The sequence below is a fragment of the Calidris pugnax genome, unplaced genomic scaffold, assembly GCF_001431845.1.
Source record: "Calidris pugnax isolate Ruff unplaced genomic scaffold, ASM143184v1 scaffold38, whole genome shotgun sequence".
Taxonomy (NCBI): domain Eukaryota; kingdom Metazoa; phylum Chordata; class Aves; order Charadriiformes; family Scolopacidae; genus Calidris; species Calidris pugnax.
This window is the reverse complement of record NW_015090995.1, coordinates 7,406,397-7,431,809: the sequence shown is the minus strand read 5'-3', so window position 1 is coordinate 7,431,809 and position 25,413 is coordinate 7,406,397. Positions and strand designations below refer to the sequence as shown.

General features: G+C 38.3%; 1 protein-coding gene across 3 annotated transcripts in view; it reads right to left on the bottom strand.

Moving 5' to 3' along the window:
- Positions 1–23,365, bottom strand: part of MTM1 (myotubularin 1) — a 47,018-nt gene extending 23,653 nt beyond the window's left edge. For 2 of the 3 annotated variants that reach the window (XM_014955171.1, XM_014955172.1), the window contains exons 1-7: positions 23,210–23,365; positions 13,192–13,263; positions 12,147–12,219; positions 10,964–11,058; positions 9,861–9,971; positions 8,666–8,767; positions 1,169–1,252 (exon numbers count right to left, since the gene is read on the bottom strand). In XM_014955171.1, the coding sequence (XP_014810657.1) occupies positions 1,169–1,252; positions 8,666–8,767; positions 9,861–9,971; positions 10,964–11,058; positions 12,147–12,219; positions 13,192–13,254 (528 nt within the window). In that variant the 5' untranslated portion in view covers positions 13,255–13,263; positions 23,210–23,365. Of the gene's footprint in view, positions 1–1,168; positions 1,253–8,665; positions 8,768–9,860; positions 9,972–10,963; positions 11,079–12,146; positions 12,220–13,191; positions 13,264–23,209 lie in introns of those variants that run through there. The other variant, XM_014955173.1, reaches the window with a different exon arrangement.
- Positions 23,366–25,413: the final 2,048 nt, after the last annotated feature.

Sequence of the window (25,413 nt, the reverse complement as noted above, 5' to 3'; positions counted from 1 at the left end):
TAATTCTGCTCCCGAATTTTACATAACGTTATGGCCACATGGTGGCAACAACCTACCAATTTAACCTAACTACAGTCCTGGCTCAAAACAATAGAAGAAAAAAAGATTACAAGACAACACAAAACAGGTCCTTGCTGATGGATTCACAGCCCTGAACAACTCTTACATACACAATTCTATTCTTACAACAAGTTTCAAAACAACAATTAAAACTAGTAGATATATTTCTTTAACTGTGGGATTGAGGAAAGAAAATTGCCTTCTCTTCTGCCTCAAAGCTCTGCCTGCTGAAAAGGGACTATCCTCCTGAGAAGACAGGGGGAGGAAGTATCATCTCAGCCCTTCTTCCCTGTAGCCTGATACTACCTTCAAGTTAAAAATAAGATCCAGGGTAGGTTTCTTACTGAGAAACAACAGCTTTTAGTTGCAGTCTGCTCAGTAAGGCATTTCACAAAGAGCAGCCAGGAAGTTGAGGAAGCTTGATGAGCCCTCCACACATGCGCACAATCAGTGGGGTTTGTGTGGGTGTATTTTACTCTTTTTGGGTCTCAAGCCTCTAAACCTTGAATGAAAAAAACATGGAGGGGGGAAAAAAAAAATATCCAAGGAAGTCCTTATTGTTTGCTTGGTTTTTTTAAAGCCACATATAAAGCAAAAATACATTGTCTAAAATACATTTTAAGATTAAATATATCATCCTCTTTCATTGACATTTTTCAAAAATCACCTAGAAAGCAAGGTAGAAAACTGACAGACATACAAATAACTTCTGTAAAGCAACGCCTTCTAAAATAAGATTTTATTATTTTTTTTCACTTCAGGAAGAAGGAGACCAAATCAAAGACCAAATCAAATCTATATTTAGGACACTGTAGTTACATATTTGGCACATTCTCCCTGCCCCCTGCTCACTTAACAATGGCACTTTGAGGTAACTTACTGATACTTCTTACAAAGAGCAAAGACTACCTTCCTATAACATTCTAACTGTTTAAAGATTCCAGTGCTTTCTTGCTTTCCTTTACTTTTTCCAAGTTTCATTTCCATCTTCCCCCATTCTCAGCTCCACCCCCCAAAAGGGCTGATAATAGAAATGTACAAACAATAATTCCGCTGTGTAAGTTGTCAGAGGTGAAAGCACCAGCCAACTGCAATTTCAATAACTCACTTGTCTCCTGTATTCGGACATTGGAGTGTACACCATCCATCCATTTTCAGAAAACTTTTCTTCATTTAAAAAGGCAAAAAAAAGCTGTAGGGTGTAAAAGAAGATTATTACAAACTCACTGAAAGTGCACTCATCATCAGTGATACACTAATGTCCACCACAAAATAGGACTGATTTTTCGATGCCAACCCCATTCTCTCCATCTAAATCTGGTATTTATAAGACTGTAAAGCAAAGATCAAGACGTAATAAACAATACGGATCTGCTAATGACATAATGAAAGTGTGACAACAGTTAAAACAAGAAATGGCAAAGTAATAAAAATCACAAAGCTTAAACTACTAGAATTTTTTACTATCAGGAGGTTAAGATGTTTTAGAAACGTTTATATTGGTTTATTTACCGTATTTCATAAGTTCACCAAAAAACTACCATCTTCTCACCAAAATTTCTCCACTAGATACAGCTTCAATTACTACATAAAATATTAGATGCTAAATTGAAAGTGGAAAAGGGTTTTAATTGCTATTCATAGCATTAGGAAGCAGTCTTCTTTTTGTACCCCCTTCTCAATTGATCCTTACTAACAGAAATCAGGTTTACTGTGAAACCCCAATGAAAATTTAAAAGTTACAATTAAAAATGAAACAAAATATGTTGTTAGCAGGTTACAGTACCTACTTTTCTATTGCTTTATTGCTCACTCTTGAGAATCATTTATACAACACAGCATCCTCACCCAGGATTCTGACAACTTCCTCATACCTTTTTGCTTCCTTCTCCTTTCAACCAGCTCCCGGTGGGCCGTATTACCTAACTAACCTCTTTTTTCATGGTTTGTTTTTACAGTTTATGATGAAAGCAAAAGTAACGTTTATTTTAGGAATCTCCTTCATTGAGAAAATTGATTTTGGTGGCTTACGAATTCTTCGCGTGCCAACTGGAGCATGAAACTAAGCCGTTTCAAAAAAAAGAAAAGGCAGAAGAGAATGTGTTGTCCTGAGCGAACTGAGCAACAGCAGCCAGAGCAGAAAGCATTCAAGAGCCCATCAGAGCTCATTTGTAACAAAAAATCCGAGAACCTCCTAGCCATTCAAAGACATTAAAAGAAGAAATTGAATGCTAAACCGAACATCCCAAATCTACATCATTTTCATGGGCATAGACCCAAACTAAGCAGAAATACAGAAAACCTGGCAAGGAAGAAAAAAAATACTCATGATTCTAAGGTGCCACAATTAGGTCTACAGATGTAAAGCCACACTGAATTCCTAAGTGCACCATAGGCTCCGATGGAGGTTTCCTTAGATCTTAGGAAGGCAGACACTAATGGCTCGAGGCAATTCTGTTTAGCCTAATAGGTTACAATCGTTTAAACAGTAAACAGCTCTGATCAAAACACAGAACTGAATCCCTCCAAAAGGAGGAGGTTGTTTTCCTTGTCTATTTCAAATAAACAAGTATTTTAAAAAGGGCCTTGCTGCTCCCACTAGTTTCAGAAACTGAAACTTTAAATCAAATCAGTATTTTAGAGCAAGTACATTCATTGGCAAGTTTGCAGAAGTAAAAAATGCATTCCCAGTTTGTGTTTTCTCAATGTTTTCATCATTTTTAGAAGGGTAGGCCTTCAGTGTAAGTAAATATTGCAGATTCTTTTGACTAAGTAAACTGCTATCAAGTGAGATGGAGACAGAGATGAAGACTGGAAAAGGAATCAGGTCGACATAAACTGCATCAGAAAAAAACAATGTATTACAAGTAGATGCAAGTATCAGAACCTAAACAGAAAAACTGGAAAAGATTGGCTGTTTGTTTTAATTGCAAGCCAGGAATAAAGCAAAACAGGAATAACACCATCTAAAGCACTAGATGCAACTGATTTGCTGAACTTAATAAATAGCTACATGCAAGAACCATCCCCTCCTCCCCAAAGGAATTTGCCATATCCTGAAGAGCAACTATGCTAAGAATTCACCAAGGAACCAAAGAGACAAAGGAGAATCTTGTAACAGTAGGAAACAGAAACACTGGAATCCTAACAGATCACTTAAAAGATGTCTCAAAGGCAGCAATAAGTTATTTATTTAAGTTGCTAAGCCTTGATAAGTAAAATACATGCGTTTATTATAGGGCACTGTCATAGCTGTTACACAGATTTTACAAAAAAAAAAAAGGTGATGATCCAAATTAGAAATAAAGAAACGCAGCTACGCTGCTCATGTCACCCACAAAATAATCCACAAGAAATCAGATGGAAAAATGCATTTTGTTTTCACATTTTAAAAAAACAGGGTTAAATTTACTATATACAAGGAGGGGATAGATAGAATCCTTTTCAAAAGAGCGATGTCCTACCACGTACACCATGTTTAATTTCACACACTTAGCTACAGCAGCTTTACCACAGCGGCTACAAATGCTTTCAAGTCACACAACCCACAACTATTAAAGCTGACAATTAAGCTTCACCAGTTCTGTTGACATTCCAGGTAGTGCAAATTCTTCCTGTATTGCTCAAGAAAAGAATCATTAGTAGCATGGATTAACCGGCAAATATCTGAAGACTAACAAATGACAGAACACTACAATGAATGCACAGGTGTATGGAGCAAAGTTCTGAGTGGTGATTTATTGGATTTTTATCTTTATTTCATACCTCTTTAGTACCAGCTGAAAAGAATTTCAAACTCATTTTTGGTTGACAGACTAATAAGAATTGATGGGCTTCCATCAGCCATGTAGCACTAATCTCCATCAAACTTAGGACCGAATGGAAGTGTCTGCAAACTATCCCATTTTGACTCCAAGATGTGAGATAAAACCAGTAATCAATATAATTTCAGGTGAATCCACGCTTTATTCAAGTGGCTTTTGGCTAGCTGGTCTCTGTGCCAAGAGGGGCGAGGGCAGCTCCTGAACCACTCCATAGTTTAGAAGCTGCTTCACTTGAAGCAGAAGGCTACTACTTGACTTTAAAAAAGGCTTTAAAATCTTGTAACATTTTTGGTAAGCTATTTTTCATGCTTCACCATGCAAATAATTCTGTTTACTTTCTCGCAGGTGCTAAGCTGCAGTTCAACACACACAGTCTCTTTCAGCACTCCTACAGACCAAGTGCTTGCTTTCAGCGTTGAATTCATCATTACCATTTTGAACACAAAAATAATATGCAATACACTGGTTGCTCACAACACAATGTAGTTCTGCAAGATAAAGGAGAGAGCAGCTGCAATCTGATGATACAGTTTGTCAAGCAGTCTACTTACAAATACATATTTGCTCTATTTATGGAATCATAGTATGTAAATATATGCTCATGTACAAGTAGAACATGTAACATATATATAATTTATGAAGTATTTGACCAATCTTTATACATTACAAAAGAAGAAAATGGAAAAAACTAGAACAAGAAGGTGTTACACACATGCAAAGAAAGTAAATTGGTTTTTTCCTATTTCTAACTTACTGGTTTATACTTTTCATATATTACAAATCACTAAGCTTTTACTCAGTGAAAAGGCTGACAGTTTCTCAGTGTGTTTAAAAGTAAAGGCATAATTATCCTTGCCTTTAATATGCCATTACTACAACTCAGCCATTTACATCTTACCTGTTCATCGAAAAACTAAGATCAGACATTGTAGTATTTACTTAATTAACTTTGGATCATTTGCAAATCCAGTAACCTCACCCCATTATTGAACTGAGACTGACATAAGTCATTCGGAATGAAGCCTCAAGCCAAGATGCTTTTTGCAAAATCAAGTGCTCCATCAGACAGGTACCTACACCAGGACTCACTGCCACCTAAAATCACCTTTGTAGATCCAGTAGCAACACTGGCAGGATCTGACTCTCAGAGATTTTACTTGACCAGGATAATCAGCTCCATCAGGAGCAGGAGAAGTCAGTCAGACCACATGACTACCAGTGTCTCCCATCAAAACTGGCATTCCCACAGAGCTATCATGGTTAGAAATAAATACATATCGTGCAGGTATTATGGTGGTGAATAATTTTATAAAAAATGATGTGCAGTTTCAAGATAAGATCAGGAAGTGAAGCAGCTGCTATGCAGAAACTAAACTACAGAGACTAAATATATCTCATCTTTTGTGGGGTACTACAAACACTTAACTTTGAGTGGATTGGGTTTTGGGGGTTTCCAATTTTCTTTCAATTAGCACAAGCTTGCAAATCTTCTGTTTGCAACAGAGGATTATGGATAGCAGCTGTTTCATATCAACTAAGCTGCCGGTCATATGAGCGATCAGATTTTACATTATGATATTTAAGGAGATCTGAACCCAACCTATGCTCAAACTGCAGAGAGAAGAACTAGCTTCTGGAAGTAAGCACATAGGACAACGTTGAGACATTGTTGAACAGTTGCAAACAGACCTGTGATTTATTATAGGCTCTCAAACACTGCTGTTGGGATGGGGATGGAGAGAAGTCTTGAAAACAGTAAGTACACTGTGCTCAGAAATAATGTTTTGGGCTGTATTTACCATCCATTTGTCTGAGAATGGTATAACATGAAGAAAATGGAAGCAAGGCATCAGTTCTAAGGATCTGGTTCCACTACAGATAAAAATAAATCAGATAAATATCTGACATAAAATATAAAAATATAGATAAAAATCAGGACCTAAAGGTCTAAATCTTTACTGTCCTGATGACGCCTTCTTTCCACTGCAGAGCCACACAAGCATCAGTGCTGCTGAAGCAGCTCAAGATCAAGGATGCAGTTCCACAAGGTGGTCTGAGCAAAATTACCAGTTTAATACTGCTAAAAATAGGACATCACTCTTTCTTCTCTCCTGCCTGCTCCCTGTTCCACTCACATGCCCTCTCTTGCCCTGGTTCTGGTGCATACTGATTTTAAACCAGGTCTCCTTAAATTAGTAAAGGTGGCACAAGGCTAACTCAGAAAACAGAATATTTTGTGCTGGATAAGTGAACTACATTTGGCTTACTTGATGATTATACAACTGTCAGATCAGTACAAGAGGAATAATGAAGCACATGGCTGGAAGGTAGAGAGAAGGAGACCAGAAAAAAGCAAGCTCTCAGCATTTTAGTAGCAGAGGGCTGCCATATTAAGCCACAGCACATTCTTTATAAAAGATCTCCCTGCTGGAGCTGGCTGCATGGTCAGAGTGTTAGTGTATATTCAGAGGAGAAGGCAGGCATGTACAGCCCAGACATACGGTCATATTCAGACAGTGTAACCTTGTTCTAAACCAGCCACTGAAAGAGTCAGTCCCATCATTTCTCTTCATTCATATCCACCCATAGATGCCCCAACCCCATCCTCACACTGGGCTAAACAAGACTGAGGAAATGACTCAGTGCAAAGCTTTTATTTTTTTCTCCTTGTATAGCGTTAGTCCCTTTCAGTTCCCCATCTGGTTCCTCACGTAGCCTCAAACTCATGCAGGAAAAAACCAGGGCAGGAATGAACAACCAGGCAGAAGTGTCTACCTTTGGCAGGATCAATTTAAACTGCTTGCTGAAACATGGTGAAAGCACACCAAAAATATCATGTACTTGCTTAGCTCATTTTGAAGTTAAGGGTTCATCCACATTGTGACATTAGAAAATAAGGACAGATGCAACTTCATGACACTTCATAACACAGGCTCACTTGATTTCACTCCAATGTAATCATAATTTCTAATGGTTATACCCTGCTTCAAATATAGCTAAGAGATGTAATGTACAGCCATTCTCCATATTGTCACTATTTTCCCAAGTTTTGTGCTTTACTGAATCTGAAGGCAAAATTACCTTAACTAAGCCTTTTGTTAGGCTTGTTGTTGAGAATAACTTATTGGCAAGCTATACTAAAAATGGGCCAGGCCATGCAATGATGAGCTTTACTAAGTTCAATAGGTGCAACAAATAAAGCAGGAAGTGTACTACTCCACGCATTATTCACTACCATCACCAGACAGGAACACCAGGTCTTTTTGGATGATGAAACCTAATACAAGTCCATACCTCATCATCATGTTATTCCAAGCCCTGCAGTTGGGTAGGACACCATTAAAAAAATCCCACAAGGGACTCTCTTAAGTCAGTTACAGCTTAATTTGTCCATGTTCACTACGTGCAAATCCTCACAAGTCCTCAATGCAAGGAAAAAAATTCTTCATCATAAGAACAACTAAATATTGGATGAGATTTCTCAGAGATGGGATGAAATCCACCTCACAGGAAATATTCAAGACGAGGCTTGACCGTGCCCTGGCTAACCCCATCTAAGGCCCTACTTCCAACAGAAGTGATGTCCAGAAGCCCCCTTTGACCTAAATTTCTCTATAATTTGATATTTATACATATAGCTTTCTCTCTTTTTTCCATCATCCTTTCAAGGTCCATATATCCTGTTATGCTTTCAATAATTCTCTACTGTAAGACACATAAAATGCCAGCAGCAGACTTACAGATACTTCATACTACAGACTACAGATACAGATACTTCATACCTACCCAAATGTAGAAATCTGTTTCATTTCTTAACACCTAACTGTCACCTCTACAAAATACTCTAAGCAAATGCATTCTTTTCCTTATGCTTTCATTACACAGACTGTTTGCATACAGAATGAAAATTTTCTGCAAAAAAAAAAGTTTTAAAGACTTAAATGTTTATAGAATATAACCTATTGATGGACATGCATCTTTGGAGAAGAAAATAAGATTCTTGCTGCAGCCTCATATACTCAACAATTCTCTGAATAAAGTTCTTAAAATTCATAGCAGAACCTTCCAACATTTTGTGAAGAGAGCTGTTATACAATTATCCTAAATGAAAGCACCTCAATAAAATGTACACATGTACACTGAAATTTACAAAAGAGAAAATAAAGCATTTATTAAAGTGATGTCAAAATGATCCACCAAGCACAGTACACAGATTTCAGCAAAGAAATGGAAGATAATGGATATTTAACATCACTGTCACTCAATTCCTTCCATAAGATGTTCTTTTTACCTGAAATAAATCTCTGTAAATTCATTACCATGTAAGCTGCCAGTTATATTTGTCATCAGTTTCATCAATAACACAAGTGTCTTACCGTGTCTTCTTTTCCTGAACTAAAGCTTTTGGTGATTCATATTCATCATTGCCTTGGAGACTGCCCGATAGTTTAACACTCTCAAGAATCAAGTAAAGCATGTACTACTACATTTCCTAATTAGGGAGGATAACTTGCAGCCTCTAAGCAATGAAATCTGCATGCATCAGAGATGCTCAGTAGTTTACCTGAAGTATATCACATAAAATCCATAATTTTACAAATACATAGATGTAAGTGTTGTAGATATACAAAATAAAAACATTAATTTTCTTTAGTTTATGCAGACAACAGATTCCATGGTTATTCTTTTTAAGCAGCCGTGGTGTCCATTAGTAGGTCAAACAGTTAATTGGCAAGAACTCTGCATTAAGACAACTCAATAGTATATACAATGTAACTTACCAAGTTATGTGACTGGGGGAAAGCATATTTTGTGAGGACTTCAAATATATCTCTTCTACTGTGCCCTTCTTGTTTTAATGCAAAACGTAAATTTCTCATATCCTAAAACAAAGGCATTACCTTTTAAGTGAATCAAAGCAGTGAGACACTTTTATCTGATGTACAAATGCTATATTATACACCAAACATGATTTAGAATTCGCTTGCAGCACGCCTTGAACCATTGTGAATGTTCAGATTTATTTCTTATCCCATAAAACAGAATAGAGCATAAGAATTCTACAAATAAAGCAGCACCACATTCTGTTGCGGTGCAAATGCTGCTTTGGCATAAAGCTATCAGAAATGACCATATCTGATTCACTAGAAAGTCTCAAGGGCTATTGAATGTTTGCAGGATGGGAGTTACTCTATGTTTTCAAAATGAAAATTTGCCAATAATCTGTCTAGACATTGGTGATGAGAAAACAGCTAGGGACAATGTCAAAAATAAGTAGATTGCATATTAACTTCTACAAATCAAACATGTATACGTACTCCATTAATGAGTCAAGTAAAGGATCCTGAATTATCCACTGGGAACTCCCCTATGACTACGTTTTTCATGGCAACATAATTTTTTTGTTAGACGAAGGAAAGAAGAGATAGCTGTTACATAAGCTTTTCACTGCTTTTACAACTTACAAACCCCCTGTTTTGAGGCATTCTTCAAAGACTTTATGCTTACAGAAAAATTACTTTCAGAACAAAAGAAATAATGAAGCAATGCAGAAATAATGCCCTAAAACAAGGCTACTGTGCAAAACCTCTTGTCAATTAGTGGATCAGAAAGGAAGACCAATCCTTCTCCTTGCATGCAGAGAGGATAGTTAAATATTCCTTGTATTGGGTTTGCATGACAAGGTTTTGGCGGGGGGGTACTACAGGGGGGCTTTGTGAGAAGCTGCTAGAAGCTTCCCCCATGTCCAACAGAGCTAGCTGGATCCAAGACAGAGGCTTTGGTGGGCACCTGGTGGCCAGGCAGGGTCAACCCACCACAGCCTTTTATACAAAAGGTATTTCCCCGCAGTTCCAAAAAACTCCTTTTAAATTCAGCTGTGAGGAACGTGGGGTTTTTTCATTCCTATAAATAGATAAGCAGTGAGAAAAGGAACCTCTAAATTTCATTTCCTATTAAATTATTGGAAAGCCTTACTTTACAGGTTATATCTAATCCATAGGAGTTCTCTCCTCTGCTTGAAGCTCCTCCCATTTTTTCAATCCTTGAAATTACACCCAATGGAACATTCAGTATCACAACTGGATCCTGCAATGAAAGTTTGAGTAAGGAAAAGATTAATGTGAAAATAAGACTCAAGCAAATTGTTCTTATGCATTCTAGAGTAGAAAGCAGACGTGAAATACATACAGGAAGCAAAAGTATGTTTCTGTGTTTTATTTGAGTTTCCCCTCCCAACACGTTATGAAGCCTGTACAGTCACTCTACATCCTTGAACTCCAATTTAAGTTGTGACAAAAATACTTCACACTTAATACAGTATGCAGGGAAAAAAGGTGGTAATACCCTAAAAGATGCCTTCTGCTATATACTTCTGATTGCCTCTGCTTGCTAAGGCTGCTGTATTGCTATACAGAATAAAGCAGAACAAAATGAAAAAGAGATTACTAGTAGAGTTAGCTGCAACCAGAAAGACTCAATACTCCTAAAACGTTATTTTTTAAAAAAATAATTATGAAACAGATAACAGGCACATTTTATTCTCTTTCATGTTGGTCCTTATTGAACACACTCCCCCCCCCATTGATCAAAGTATCTTTCTTTTCCAACAGCGAGGACAATAAAAATCTCAGCTTACTGATAGCCACTTTAAGAACTATTGCACATAGCTGCTGCCCTTGATCTATCACAGAATAAATGTAAAGGGAACAGCTATCAAAAAAGTTTCAACAGACAAAAGATAAAGGTATCAGTTCAGCATAAATGATTAAACTATAATTTTACCAGGCAAAAATCACACTTTTACAACACATTTAACTTTAAAGAACTTCCACTTTTATATAGACTTCTCAGTGGCACAAAAGCAATTACTATTTAGTCATTACACAATTAAGATACAGTTATTACAAACGTTACAGACTATTTCAAGTAAGAAGCCTCCCATGCAATTCCACAAGCATACATGTGCCAAAACTAAAACAAACGAACCGGCCACAAAATAAATCAAAGGCAGCAGGGGTTAAGGGAAGGGGGTTTAAAGCCAACTCATCCCACAGAAGTAATTGTGGCATATTACTCACATTTTCCACACTTCTTAGGTACAGCCTGTAGTTTGTGATGTACACTCTTCCTTTAATGGGGCCATTAAATGGACACATATAAATAACATCCTTGTCTGTAAGAAATGCAGCATTTCTTAAAGATTGTGAAAAGAAAAAAATCAGAGCTAAGGACAGTATTGGTTAAGTAGCAGTAAAATAAAGACAGCTGCACTCCTAAGAGCTACTCTTCGGAGACACAGATGAATGAATTTTAAAAGTCTGAATTTTGTCCACATATTAAGAAAACGTGAAAGTTTCATATACTAAACTTGGCCTAATTAAATCAGCAGATTTCAGTAGTCTTTTTCTAGTTACATTTGTGGTCTTCTCTTCCTCACCACTACGTGGGACAGGACGGGACACAGAACAGCGAGCAGATTTAAGTCCTCTCTGTGATTACTGAACCAGACTATTCACTATGCCAGAACAAACACATTCTTCTGTTGATACTATTGCATCTTTCAGTGCTCTGTAACCAATTCTCCATTGAAGTACGTATTTCAAGTTGTAAAGCATTAGGAAAACTCACCATCCTGAAGAGAAACCTTACATTTCAATTTGAGGCAATCAAACACAGCATGGCTATCAGCAATGTTTCAGCAAGGACAGTAACAAAACAAATACTAACACATAGTCCTCAAAAAAGAAAGATATAACTGAAGCAATGCCATAAAGACTTAAGTGAAGCACTATAAAACACCTGTTTCTCCCTGTCCACTCATTTCTTTAACCCAATCTATTTATCTGCCTTCCACAACAAACACCCTCCTTCCAGTGTGCTGCCTCAAAGCACAGGCAATTGTCATAAGGATCATATTAAACATCCATCTTTGTCCCACACCCTCCCCCTCACGTCTTCCCCACAACTTTCCTCATTAAAAACATAACTACTTCCTCTGAATCACCACTTTGGTTTCATCTCAGCCAATCTTGTTTACAAACCCACCTAAAAATCCTTGGGTAGCGAGGGAAGGAGAAGCTTCACAAATAAAAGGCAGACCACTTCCAGTTACATTCTGATACCTCACCACAAACTTCCATGAGTGGAAGGCTCCACTCCAGGAAGAGCCTCTGTCAAGTAAGAAACCACTGTACCCAACACATTAATCTTCCTTATGGCTCCAACATTACTGTACATAAAGGCAGCTATAGAGCTTCATACCTGTAACTCTAGTCTCTCCTGGCAGACGAGGTATTTCTTCATTTTGTTCCCAGTTAGTTCCATCTTTTAGAGTCTAAAGAAAGACAACAGTACATCATATTTTCTTTACAATTCCTTCAAGTTCCAGATTAAAAAAAAAAAAAAAATCCTAAAGGTGATTTCTGCCCGGGAAAGAACAGTTATTTCCACAGTAGAAATCAACAGACTGAACCAAAACAGGAGCACATGCCGCTATCCAAAACTGCAACTATTAAATATTTAAAGGTTGAACACAGCAGAAACATAAGCATGTTTTAGTCTTTCGCCTTCTAAAAGGACAGTTAACTACATTTCCATTAAATTGGTATTAAATTTCTATACTATAATTCTTTGAAAGTTTTGTGCCTTTAATTTTCCAAGTATGCTGGGCTTGGAAGAACAAATCAACTGAAATCACTTAAGCAATGTACTCACAACTATTACACACAACCTACTCCTTTGTGACTTTCCCACTTTCAGTACTTTTCAAGAAAGATTATTTTCTATTAACCATTCTTTTTGAAAAAATGTTTAAAAGCTAAATAAAGCCTTAGTTTCTACTTTCTTCCACACAGGTTACACTTTCTTCAGCCACGCAGCATCAAAAAGCAGAGGGGAATGCCATTTAGATTAATGTATTTCCCACTACAGATTAACATTTTAAAACGGAGCCAGCCAAATATAACTAGGTATAACTCATCAATTGCAGTACAGAATCTTTCTACAGCATCAAAGTGCCAAAAATTTTTGAAGAACGCCACAGAATATTTCAATGTAGGAAGCACAGATAAGAGTAAGTATATTAGAACTGATTTTAAGAAGGGTCTCATAACTTGTGATATTTCACCCATCGGCTCTGAAAGATATTTAAATCAATACAGTGAACCACATTAGAATTTTAGCAATAAAAATAAGAATATACATTCAAGAAAACAGTCACTCAAACATTCGTTTTTGTACTCAAGTATGGAAGGACAATGATCTCTGGGACCTCTGAAGTAAAAAACATGAAAAAAGCTACACTCACCCTTTTACTTGAGGAACTCTCCAAGGAGTTTGAATTATATTTAGGTGTTGACGATGAGGCCATACCGGGTACCTGATGAGAAAGCACAAATTGGAGACTTAAACTTCCTCCTGGATTGCATACTATTTACAGGAGAGATTTTAGACTTTGGAGGTGCACAGGTAGACATCAAGAGCTTCCAAGAATGTTTTGCAAGTTAGTATTAATTTAAAAAATTACACAATGCCTTATAATTGAAGGTCACTATTTAAAAGCATCAAATCTAGCTAGAAATTCCTTACTAGCTCTGGCATTGGCTCTTATTATAAGGAATATTCTGACTCAAGCTGTATTTTGGAATTCAGTTGTTTGAATACTATTATTAGTTCAGTCAACAGACATTAGAGTGCTTGTTTTAAGCAACAGGATACACATACTCTGAAATGCAAACTACTTGGAGCACTAGTATTGACTTCTCATTTAGGAAAACAAGAACAAACTATGAAATTATTGCACAGCACTTGAAATCACAAGCATGTCAATACACTCAAATGCTTCAAGTTAAAAAAAAAAAAAAGAGAGAAGGAAAAAGCAGGAGTTCCACAGCACACTACTTCTACTTTTAAAAACAATCCCCTATTTCCTAAACCGAAACTTCAGTTAGCACACCAGAAGGGGGAGTGTCCAGCCTTCTGGTCTGAAGGGCCTTGATATGTTTAAAGGAAAAGGGCTTTATTTATATTTTTTTTGTAATTGTATTGATTAAAGACAGCATTGCATGATACAGGATTCATCATCTTAAATCATTTCCTGACATTGCACAAGGGGTCGGTAGAACAAACCCTGCGGAAACGCTTATGCTTCAGTTACTCCAAACAGCAACTTTGTAGCAAATTATACTTCCCTTTCACCAGTCACACGCCCTTCATCTGCCCCATTTCACATCCTACAGCAATCCGAAAGAGGTTTTGTTTGTTTGTGATTGCAGATCACACAATCTGTGTTCCGAATTCCATCAATGAAACATTGTAGCCTTCACTGAGCACTTTCTCTCCCCTCTCAACACCCAAGAAAGTTTGCAGAGGCCTCTCGTTGTGCCCCTGCCCGGCTGCGGGCTGGCAGCGACACCCCAACAGCCCTGCACCCCCCAGAGATCTAACTGCAAGGGCCAAAAACTGCTGGGAAGTCCCTGTAAGGATACAGGAATGTGTCTGTGCAGGAAGAAGGTAGAAAACCACGACCTGAAGTCCTACAGGTTTGTCACCTCCTCACAGCGCCCACCCAAGCCTTCCATGTCTCATAAAGAAAACAGAGGGAACCTGACGTTGTGTTTAAAACTGCAATATTCAGTGCTTATCAGTACACAAATCACACCCCTCCACCAAAAAAAAAAAAAAAGGAACTCACATTAAATTGAAAAATGCTTTTGAATGTGGCAGGGGCAGTGTGACCCTGTCACACAGGAGGTATTGCTTCCTTTCTGGGTGTGCAGCAGTCTCAGCTTTCTCCAAACACCGAACCAGAGGGGTCCCGAGCTAATTTTAGAGTGACGCCAACAATTTCAATGAGAAGATATTAGCAATCAACATTAAATCTTTGTTCTTTCAAACTACCCTCCACAGAAAAACTAGTGCCAACACTGGAGACTGATGTTCTGACTATAAAATGTAGAAGATTAAGAGAAGATATTTTCAGTTTTTCCTTCCTTGTGATATCTTACATACTATGAAACTTACAGTAGAGTTAACTTTTTCTTTATCGCTATGTTAACTTGTGAACATTCAGTATTTGTTCAGATGACTTTCCTTAATTTATAGAAGCTTAAGTTTTCTAACAACCAGGTATTTATAAAGTAAAAGGTGTATTTACTCAGAAGCTGGTTTAAAAGTGTTTTCCATATGAATTGGGTTTTGTTCGTATTTTAAGTGGGAAATACCAGGGAGACAAAGGCACAGCAGCCCCAGTTTTTCTATGTCAGCACAGAAAGTGGCTTGAACTAGAGCTCACGCAGATTTAAATTAAGGCTGCACCAAGCATGAGAGACAAGTGAGCATAAGCAAGCCCTAGAAAAGTGACTTTTCAAATATGTGGCAACCCTGACTAGATCTGCCCTGCAAAATGGAAATGTTGGCTGCAGCAGGTGGAGGCACACCCAAGCGAGCTGTTGACCCTGCATCCACAGCTACTCCACCAGCCACCACACAGAAAGACAAGCTCCAGGAGAGGTCACACCAGCCCACCCAGGATCTTGGGCACTCACCTTGGTGCCCACCCACTGCCTAAGCTCCTCAGAGCAAAAGCTCATTTGGACATTCCTTATGCCTTTCAATATCACCTCTGATTGTATCATAGTTCTGCTGCTCACGCAGGGAACAGTATGAAGCGTTTTAAAAGCCTTCTGTTTCCTCCCTTGCTTTCTCTATTATTTCCTCCCTTACTGCACAGTCACTAAGTTTTTGGCTGAACTGTAGCATTACAAGAGGCGAGTTACCATTCTGAAATAATCATCTCACTCCAGAACACTGACTATAACTTTTCCAAACCTCAGTGTAAATTAAAATGAACGAGCAAAAATCCTTTCAGATTGTCAGAAGAATTTCCCTTTGCAGATCCTGCCAATCCAGGGGGACAGAGCTCACCTCCCCTCCACGCTGCTGCTTCAAACAAATGCCCTGCCTGTGCAGCTCTTGCAGCACACCTCTGTATGCACCTTTACCTCCTGTAAAATTTCTCCAGCCCTCTGCAGGGTTGATTGCCTTCAACAGAGTGACAACAGATCCATTCACTAACTTCAATTTCTATAGAATATTTCATTACAGAACTACAACCAAGTTTCATTTCCTACCCTTCAATTATGCAAATTAGACTTATTCAGAGCTAATTAAGTTGAATAAATACGTATTGAAGGTAAGGTGTTATCTGTCAGATTATTTCTCTTTTAATCCATCAAACATTTTCACTAAAATCAATGCAAGTTATTTCATCAGTATATAACTGGAAGAATTCTTTCAATGCTACCTAAATTTCGTTTTGAAATCCAATCACACTTTAAAAACCCAAACACTAACAAGCACATTTATAACCACCCACATTTCCTTGAATTCTATAAGTAGAACGGTCAAGTAATTAAACTTTACATTATAGAACACCCATTAGACAGCATTTTGTCCATTTTTGGAGCTCAGTACAAGACAGGCATTGACAAACTGCAGCGAGTTCAGCAGAGGGTCACCAAGAAGACCAGGACCTGGAGCATCTGAACTATAATGAGAGGCTGAGGGAGCTGGGAATCCCAGCTTCAGTGGTACCTCACAGCTACCCACAAGTATGTTTGAGGTGGTTACCGAGAAGGCAGAGCCAGGGTCCTCAAAGTGGTGAGTTGTGAGAGGACAAGAGACTACAGAAACCAAACCAAACTAGATTCCAGCCTGATTTTAGAAACAAAAACCTCACAACCTACTTCCAAACTCTTAAGAGCAGTCAGGCAGTGAGAACTGAGCCCAGGGAGGTTGCAGTCTCCATCCTCAAAGGTTTTTAAGACCCAAGCGAATAAAGCTTGGAGCAACTGGGTCTGATCCTGCTTTGAGCACAGGGTTGAACTACAGACCTCCTGAAGTCCCTTCCAACCTGAATAACTCTGTGCTTCTGTGATCTTCAGGCAAGAGACAAGGTTAAATTTTCATCCCACAAACAGGGACACACCCTTAAAAATTGGACTCCACTATATCAAAAGAGCAAACAAGTTTTCCAAAAATATTTAAAATTAGCACGAAATATTTCCTTTTATAATATTATTTCTTTTTCTGTCAAATTGCAAAAGCAGCTTCTGGCAACCTCCCAAAGCAATATTGCCATGAACAATTCAAAAACATACTCCATCATAGTCTTAAAATAGCTACAACTTTCTCATTATCACTGAGCAGCAGTAGTCCTTCCACACAGGGAAAAATCTTGCAAGTAGTTTTCCACTGCAAACACATTTTATTCTCCAGTATCACCCATATGTATTTCCATACAAAACTCACGCTTGTTAGCAGCTCCACAGAACTACAATTACTCTGCAAATTTAAAACAAATCAGACAACTTTGTTTATGATATTTTGCAGTTACAAACAGTTGAACATTCTTCCCTGAATCTAGAATAGCAAGGAGACAAAGCAATTTTACTGGATTTAACTTGAACTAATAAACAAAGCTTTGTTAAAGTTACCAGAACTTAATATAGTAACACTACCAAGAAACGTAGGCTCCAATGATCTTACAATAACAATTAAACTACTTGGGATCTGTATTTTCATTAAAGATGGTATTTATACTTGTGCTTCCTAGGATTCATAGGAATGGAGGCACAAAAACATTCAAAAGGGTAAGCACTAAAGGCCAGATTTTAAGAAGTCAATACAAGGGTCCTACCCGCTCTTTACAAATAATTGCTGACAGACACAGGCATATGCCCACACTGAAAATCCAAATAAACTTTAAAACATGTAAATGAGCTTTTGAGAGTTAAGGAACCTAAAGTGACCAGCTATTCTCTCCTTAAGGTTTCTCACTGCCAACAGGTTAGAGGATGTGTGCAGCACAGCTTGGGAAGACCATCAAGACTCTTATAAACCACATTTAGATTGACAAGAGCCTAGTGAAATTAGCCCTCATTGTTTATGATCCAGGAACAAATTAAAGCTCATCCAACATTTTGCTGGTCCTTTTAAGACTTCATCTTCACATCAGAATCACACCAAATAATTTGTAACTATTGTATAACTAAGCCAATCTAAATCTTTATACGTATGAAGAACTAACTTATGCCCAAACACAACATAATCTGCATCTGCCCAAGGATTACAACCACAAACACCTGAGACCAAGTAAACTGCATCAAGTAAATTGTGAGCACCATTTCCAGATATTTAATGTTTTTGACTCTCCATCACTGAATTAAAACTTTGGAAAAAACACTTTAAAGTTTGTATCTATATCAATCATTTGGAGCAAGAACAATTTTGCAAACAAAATTAAAAATTATTTTTTAAATTTTGTATAGTTTATGTTCACTATGTTAATCTGTAAAGACAGAGGAAACCATACACAGAAGACATTTACAGAATATACTGAATAAGAGGTAAACATGATGAAAATACATTAGTAGCACATATTATCATAGCTGAAGCACTTGCTGTGTATGTATGCGTATATATATATGAAAAGTAATATACACATATATAAAAAATAACATAAAGGCAACTGGGTAAGCATGAGAATTATTTGCTTTTACCAGAATCAGATGTACCAATACAGTGAAAATGAACATCAAAAAGTTCAACTGAACATCTAGAAGCATTCTGATTTGTCACACATCAATAACCATGACACAGGATAACAGCAAAGTTCTCGTAATCCTGCTCCAGATAATGATTTGTGCAAGAACGAAAAAAATCTGTGCATGTCCAAGGCCTGTCCAAAAATATAGTTACAAAATTTACTAAGCCCCTTCATTTGCTGTCATAGTAATTCAGAAAACAATTAGAACACTTTTAAAAAGTTACAGTTACAATTGGACAATTATATGACACTTGAAAGCAATCAGTGCAGTAGGTTAATCGTTTAAGATCTGCAAGGCATCTGTCAGTCCAGATAAATATGAAGTTATTTTCATAGTTAGACTTGATACCAAAAAAGGAATTATTTCAAAGAGAAGAAAAACAGTACTATACCAGTAAAGCATTTTTCACTGTGTTTGAGAGGTAAGTCTAAGTTAGTGCAGGTATAGAGAAAAAGCTAATTGCACCCTCATTTAAACAGAAGATGCAAAAAATGAAAAAGCATGTTTATAATGACAAGGTATACTGGTGTTACACAAAGATTGTAGAGTTTTATTTGGTACAGTAACAACCTTCAGAGCCAGTATGAATATACTGCCTTGTGTCTCCCATAATAAAATTAAAAGCATAAAATACAAAGTCCTAAAACAAAACCACATCTGTCAGCGCCACAACTGCACAGAAGAGATAACACATAATACATAGGTTTTCAGAAATAACATATAGAATAGAGCATAACTCTAGAAATTTCTCACTAAGACAGTAGCAAAATTAAACTAAGACAACCATGAAGGGAGAAATAAAAAAAAAAAAAGTATTTCATTTTTAGCATTAAAAAGAAAGGAACATAAATCCTTTAAAAAAAAAAAACAAACATAATTGGAAAAAGCAACAGTCCTGAAGGGTCAAGCCAACAACAGCATCTAAGTTATCACATCACAGCGTCACCGAAATAATCATCGGCATCTTTAATACTAATAAATGAGTATTTCATTTAATGAATTGAAGAGCAGTCATTCATTTCATTAAAGGTTAATAAAATTTCAGAATTAGATCAAAAGATATACAGAGATACAAGTCACAAGAAATATTTACAGCAATGAAGGCAGTTTTCCAGACATCAGCTGCCCTAACCAAAGGGCACCAATCAACCAAAAAGAAACAGAGATCAAAGTGCCACAACCACCTAATCAAGTCCACAGAAATAAAACCATCTCTTTTATACTCATTTACCCAGTTATATTTTAGCACAGAAGAACTATACTCAATAACAGAAACAAAAATAAGGTAGCAGAAATCTCCAAAGTTTAACAAATCTATAAAAAATAAACAGCATAAGGCAGAGCACTCCAGTTTCAAACAGACATGGTAAAAAAAAAACAAACCAACAAAAAAGAAAATCAAAAAGACCACCAAAAAAAATCTACACCATATAAACACTTGCTCATATTTATTTCCAAAGGAAATAAAGAAATTCATAAAAACTTCATGCACAGTGAGAGACCCCAATGCAGGTTTTTAGAAGCAAATTTCATTTTTTTTATTTTTAAAAATTATTTCATTTTTAATTTTTTTTAAACTAATTATGTTGCTCACGCTCCCTGACCTGATGCATTTAGACTACTTAACTTAAAAACAGATTTTATAATTTTCAAGTCATACAGTATTGACATCAAAAACATGGCCAGAGCAATGCCAATTCAGACATCATAGTTACATGTATTTAATTGTGGCCAGTAGCAATTACCTGTCACTTGTTATGCAACTGATGGCAACCAGAAGGAAAGGAGAACTGACTTACCTGTGGGATGTAAATATCATTTAAACAGGAAAAGGAAGAGGCTCTATTAAACCAGTTAAGAGAGCATTTATGATGTCTCACCACCAGAGTTCAAGGGCAAATCACACCTATGACAGACCACCTCTGCAAGTCATAAGCTTCTACCAGCACTTATTCCAGAGTGGATCTTTGGAGTCAACATATATTGCAAGATCATGGAATCTCCTATTTCTTGTTTATCATCACAGTTACAGGGTGTAAAATCTTTTCAAGCGTAACCTCTTGGTAGTAGAGTCTGCAGCCCTTACCTTTGCTGAAGTGGATCCTCATGATCCGAGAGTGGATCTATGCCACTAGTGAGTCTTCTCTCTAAAGGTCTAAATGATATTCCCCATTCACACATAATTACTAAACCTACATTTTCCAGGGAAACCATATGAGCTTTCAAGACTCTTTGAAAGCCTTCTCAATTCAAGCCATAACTAGAACACAAAAGGCACGTCAGCAGGACAAGCCTCAATGGGATACTGTGGATGTAGAACACATTCTAGTATTTACCCTTCTGCACTGAAGTTTCCTAAGTCAAGTAATCAAATCCATCAGTAATGCATCATGAAAAATTTCTGTATCCTACAACACTTGGAAAAAAACACTTGCAGTCTGGAGCTACCTGTTTGCTCAATGTCAGTTCTCCAGCAGGCTGCTTCTCTTCAGGAAAAACACACTCCAGAATCCCTCCTGTTGCCACTTCTCTGCTAGACTGTGAACGGCAGCTGGACAACTCCACACGGGTGTGGAATTTGTTTGCTAAGAATCAGAAATGCTCCCTCTCCCAGAAAAAGCATTCTCTTGTTCCCTAACGTGCCCTGTGTTTGAAAGGGCAAGTCATTGTCCCCAAAGGACTCAATATGATCAAGAGCAAATGACAAAAGTTCACAACGGTCAAGTGACTGCTAATTCAGCAAACAAATTAGAAGTGCTCCAGCTGCCTGCCCACTGCTATTTTACAGGATCGCTGTACCAGGTAGTGTTGAAGTGAGTCTTTGCACTAACAAAAAAATAATATCCTGACAACGAAGTTCTACAAATGGCAGCAAGTAGCAACAGCTTGGCAGAAAGTCTGGCAAATACCTTCTCAGTGTCATCAGATCCTGTACACTTCTGTGTATATATTTCTTTAAATATATATATATATCATGTAGCTTGTACATGGAAGCCAGGTACTGAATAAATAATAGAAGTGAAGATTTTTTTACTCCCTCCAGCTATCTTGATTGATATTTCTACTGTCTTCATTTGAAGGTTTTCTTTTACTGTCTTAAGTTCTCATGGAATTTGACTCCCACCCTATTTTCAAAGTAAATGACAACTTCCAACAAGATGCAACATAAAAGTTTGTAACATTACTTTTTCTAATTATCAACCCCATTGCTTCCTCCTTTAAAATTATATTGAAAATGTAGCTTAGGGTGATATCCCTGGCTTTTATCCTGGCTAGCTTTCTCCTAAGAGAATTACAGGCTCTCTCACAAGGAGAGATGATACAACAGGACACTGCCATCACAGACACTAAGTAACTTATCTGCTGATGGACTCTGATCTGTTCATTAGATATTTCTCATGCTTTGTATCATAGTAACAAGGAAAAGCAGCACCTGCTTCAAAGGTAATAAATATAATTATTTGCCAAGGCCTGTTTACTAGCAATTGTCAGAGGTCTATTCCTTGTAATTTATGCTAACAACTATTTCTGTCCACTTGTACTCTCTTATTGCATCCCCTGTATTTGTTCTATATGTAGTATCTTTCTCTTGCCATGGTTATCTTTTTCCTGACTTCCTTAATATTTACTTTGGTAACTGAGTTCTGAAGCAGAAGTTCAGTCATGTGAGTGGATCAAAGAAAGTTGTATATTTCCCTCTATGCATGTACCCCTGTACAGCAAGGACCTGCTAAATCTAGCTAGATTAGGTGGCATGACAGAAGCGAGTGGGTTTTTTTAGGAACCATTTGTCACCTTACCTCTAGAATCAGCATTACATCTGTAGGAAACCTATGCCTGCAGGCTGATCCGTGGCTTTCTAAACCCACCCAGTCTATTTTCTCTACTCTGCATCCCCTGCAGGGAATGTATACCTCCCACATTGTCAAAAGCTGATGCGGTTGACAGGAAAGCCTATGGGATAGCAAATACAGCTTCAAAGTTTTCTATTAAGAAAGCCGTCAGTTGCTCTCTGCTCATTCCTCTTGAAAGATATCCCCTTAGGCCACTGTAGTTCTATTGCTAAAGATTTAACTGATGATTCCACAAGAGGAATGGAAATTGTATCTGTTATACAATGATATACTGTATTAAAAAAAGACACTGTAACAGTTAAAATGACATCCCCTACTCAAGCTTTCCTCCAGCTTTCCTTTGAGAACACGTACAACCGATGCATCAGACCCCTCCTCCTTCATCCACTCTGTTTAGTTCCTTCTTCCACTACATAAATCGCTTCTCCGAATACACATAATACCACAGAGAAAGTACCATTCTGAGTTTGTCTGTGTTTAAAAATAAGTAGAGTAAGGACTATGACGAAGTCATCTGCAAACTGTTCTTTGCTTCAGCCCCTAGGAAAGGAGAGATTGGGACTGTCCTGCCTCACCCATTCATGGGGCAGCACTGTGCTTTGGGGTGTGCTCTCTTCTCAAGTAACAGGCAGGTACTTTGCCGGGCACAGAAAGTTTGATGCTTCTGTATCCCCATCTGCCTGTGTACGTTATGCATTAACAGGTCCAGTCACATCACCCAGAGCCTCTGGCACACAGCCCTTCCATTCATTACATGCAGCAACCCAGCAAAGAGGTCGTGCACCAATCACTTAGACTTTGTTGAAAAACACACACCCCGTCCTACACAAAACTGTAACCCAGTCTACTTGAAAACACTTACTTTTGTTTTCTCTTGCTCAGAAGCCTCCAGGTTTAATAAGTCATTTCAGTTGTAGAAAATACAGTGACGCCCACTTCAGTGTGAGATGAGAGGACAACAGTGTGTTCATTCCTTCACCTTTCAAACAACATTTGACTTCTGTGCTGCAGCTGGCCCCTGGCAGGAATGGCAGAGGTAGGAAGACATTGTTAGCTCTGCTAGCATGTTTCAATTGACATGACTTTTTTAGAAAACTTCAGAAAGGAAGCAAAACCCCAGAATAGTTGCTACTAAAAACATTCTGGAAAAAGGAAACAAACAGTGCTAGTTCTTTTTATGTTTTACCTTGTGTCAGGAGGTTTGGCATCAAGTAGTTGGAATTAAGTGGAACTCTATTCTAAAAGATACAGTTTTGAAATGTTTCTAATGTGTAAACCTCAATGCAGACTTTTAACCATGCTTATGTTCTCCGTTCATATTTGGGCATCTTACGGCACACAGTTAAGCACTTCCTTTCTCATCCCTTCCCAAAGAATACTGCCATTTTTCCATTTCTTTTCCCAAATACATTCAGGAATGACTTTCACACAAAAGCCGCTACGTAACTTCGTGATGTCAGAAGAGACAGACCATGACCCAAAACTTATTTTCAAGTTCTTAAAAAAGTTAGTATGTGGTCTCCTTTAAAAGAACACACACAATACTAGAGATTTTTAAAGATTTACAGTTACTTTTCATTAAATTAGGCTTGCATTCTAAATTAACTATTGTTAGTTAAGACTGTAACTCCACATATGAGGAATACATTAACACTAGAGTTTGCTCCACCTCAACGATGCTACAAGCCCATCTCTCCGGCAAGTGCATCTTTTGGAAGCTTCCTTCTGACCAAGCACAGAATAATGAACAGTGCAAAAAGGGGAAATTCTGCGTTTTATTGAAAACACCACATCTCATCTCTTGTGACATTCGCCAAACAACGAAGCCACATACAGGCTCAAAAGTTCTGTGTTTTAAGGCTCATTGCACCTACCAGCTTTGTTAATAACTGTACAGCCTAACTTTTTTAACCAGCTAAACCACAAATTAACATTAAAAAGAAAACTGCAGCACAGTGCTAATCCTGTACCATGAGATATCTGCCCTTCAAATCTGGTTAATGATAAACAAATATATGACTACCAGCAAGCAATAAGCACAATACTGCCCCAAAACAGGCATTATGCAGTAAAGCCAAGGTACCTTTCAAACATATTTAGTTTTCATTAGTACCTCTCATGACAAGTCAGTCTAAATGCCAACTGCAAAACACTTAGTATCATCTACACAGTTTTAAAACTGGATTTGCCTGTGTTGCTTTCTATAGTTCCAAGAAAAATGGGGCCTTCTGTGAAAAGAAAAAAAGCTAATACATGTACACCTGAAAAAAAAAACCAAACCAAACCAAATAATCAAAACCCACCAATCGCACAAAGTAAGAATTATGCTTGCTGACTGCAAGCACAAACAGTCTCTCATCTTCAAGAGTCACTTCTTGTTCTAAATCGACTAAAAATGCTTGCGCTGAAATGGAAGGTTTCAGCTTTTCACCCGTGAACACGGAAAGTAGTCACATGCTTCAGAACAAAATTTAAGCCAGTCAGAAATGAACACTACAGTGGCTTTAAAGCCTGAAAGCGAATAAAGAGCGCTCGGATCATTTTCATATCACAGGAGAGGATTTCTTTTTACAGGAAAAGTAAGAATTACAGTTCAAAGGTGCCTTCGCTAAGCCATGACGCTGGGCTATGCGCTTCGGCGACGTCTCGCCTTCAGATTGATTCAGCACATCAGGGCGTGAGTCAGGAGAAGCCGGAGCCCGACAGCAACAACACAGCCCCGCAGCCGAGCCCCGCCGGCCGCCGCCACAGGTGACTGCCGGCCCGCCGGGGATGCGGGGCTCCCAAAGCGCTCGGGACGGCAAGGGGGAGCCCTCACATTAACCTCCAGCCACCCCCAGACCACCCCGTGAGGCGAAGAGGCAAGCGACGGGGGACGCGCCATGCCCTGAGGGAGAGGGGCCGGACCGGGCCGGCGGCAAGGCCCGGGCCGGCACCAGCCGCCGCCTGGGCATACTGCGGTGGGGGGGGAACGGGAGGAGCGGACCTCCCGGGGCGGGGAGGGCCTGGGGGTGCGGGGACAGGGCCGCAGCCCGCCGAGGCAGCCCCGCTGCCCAGCCCAGGCCC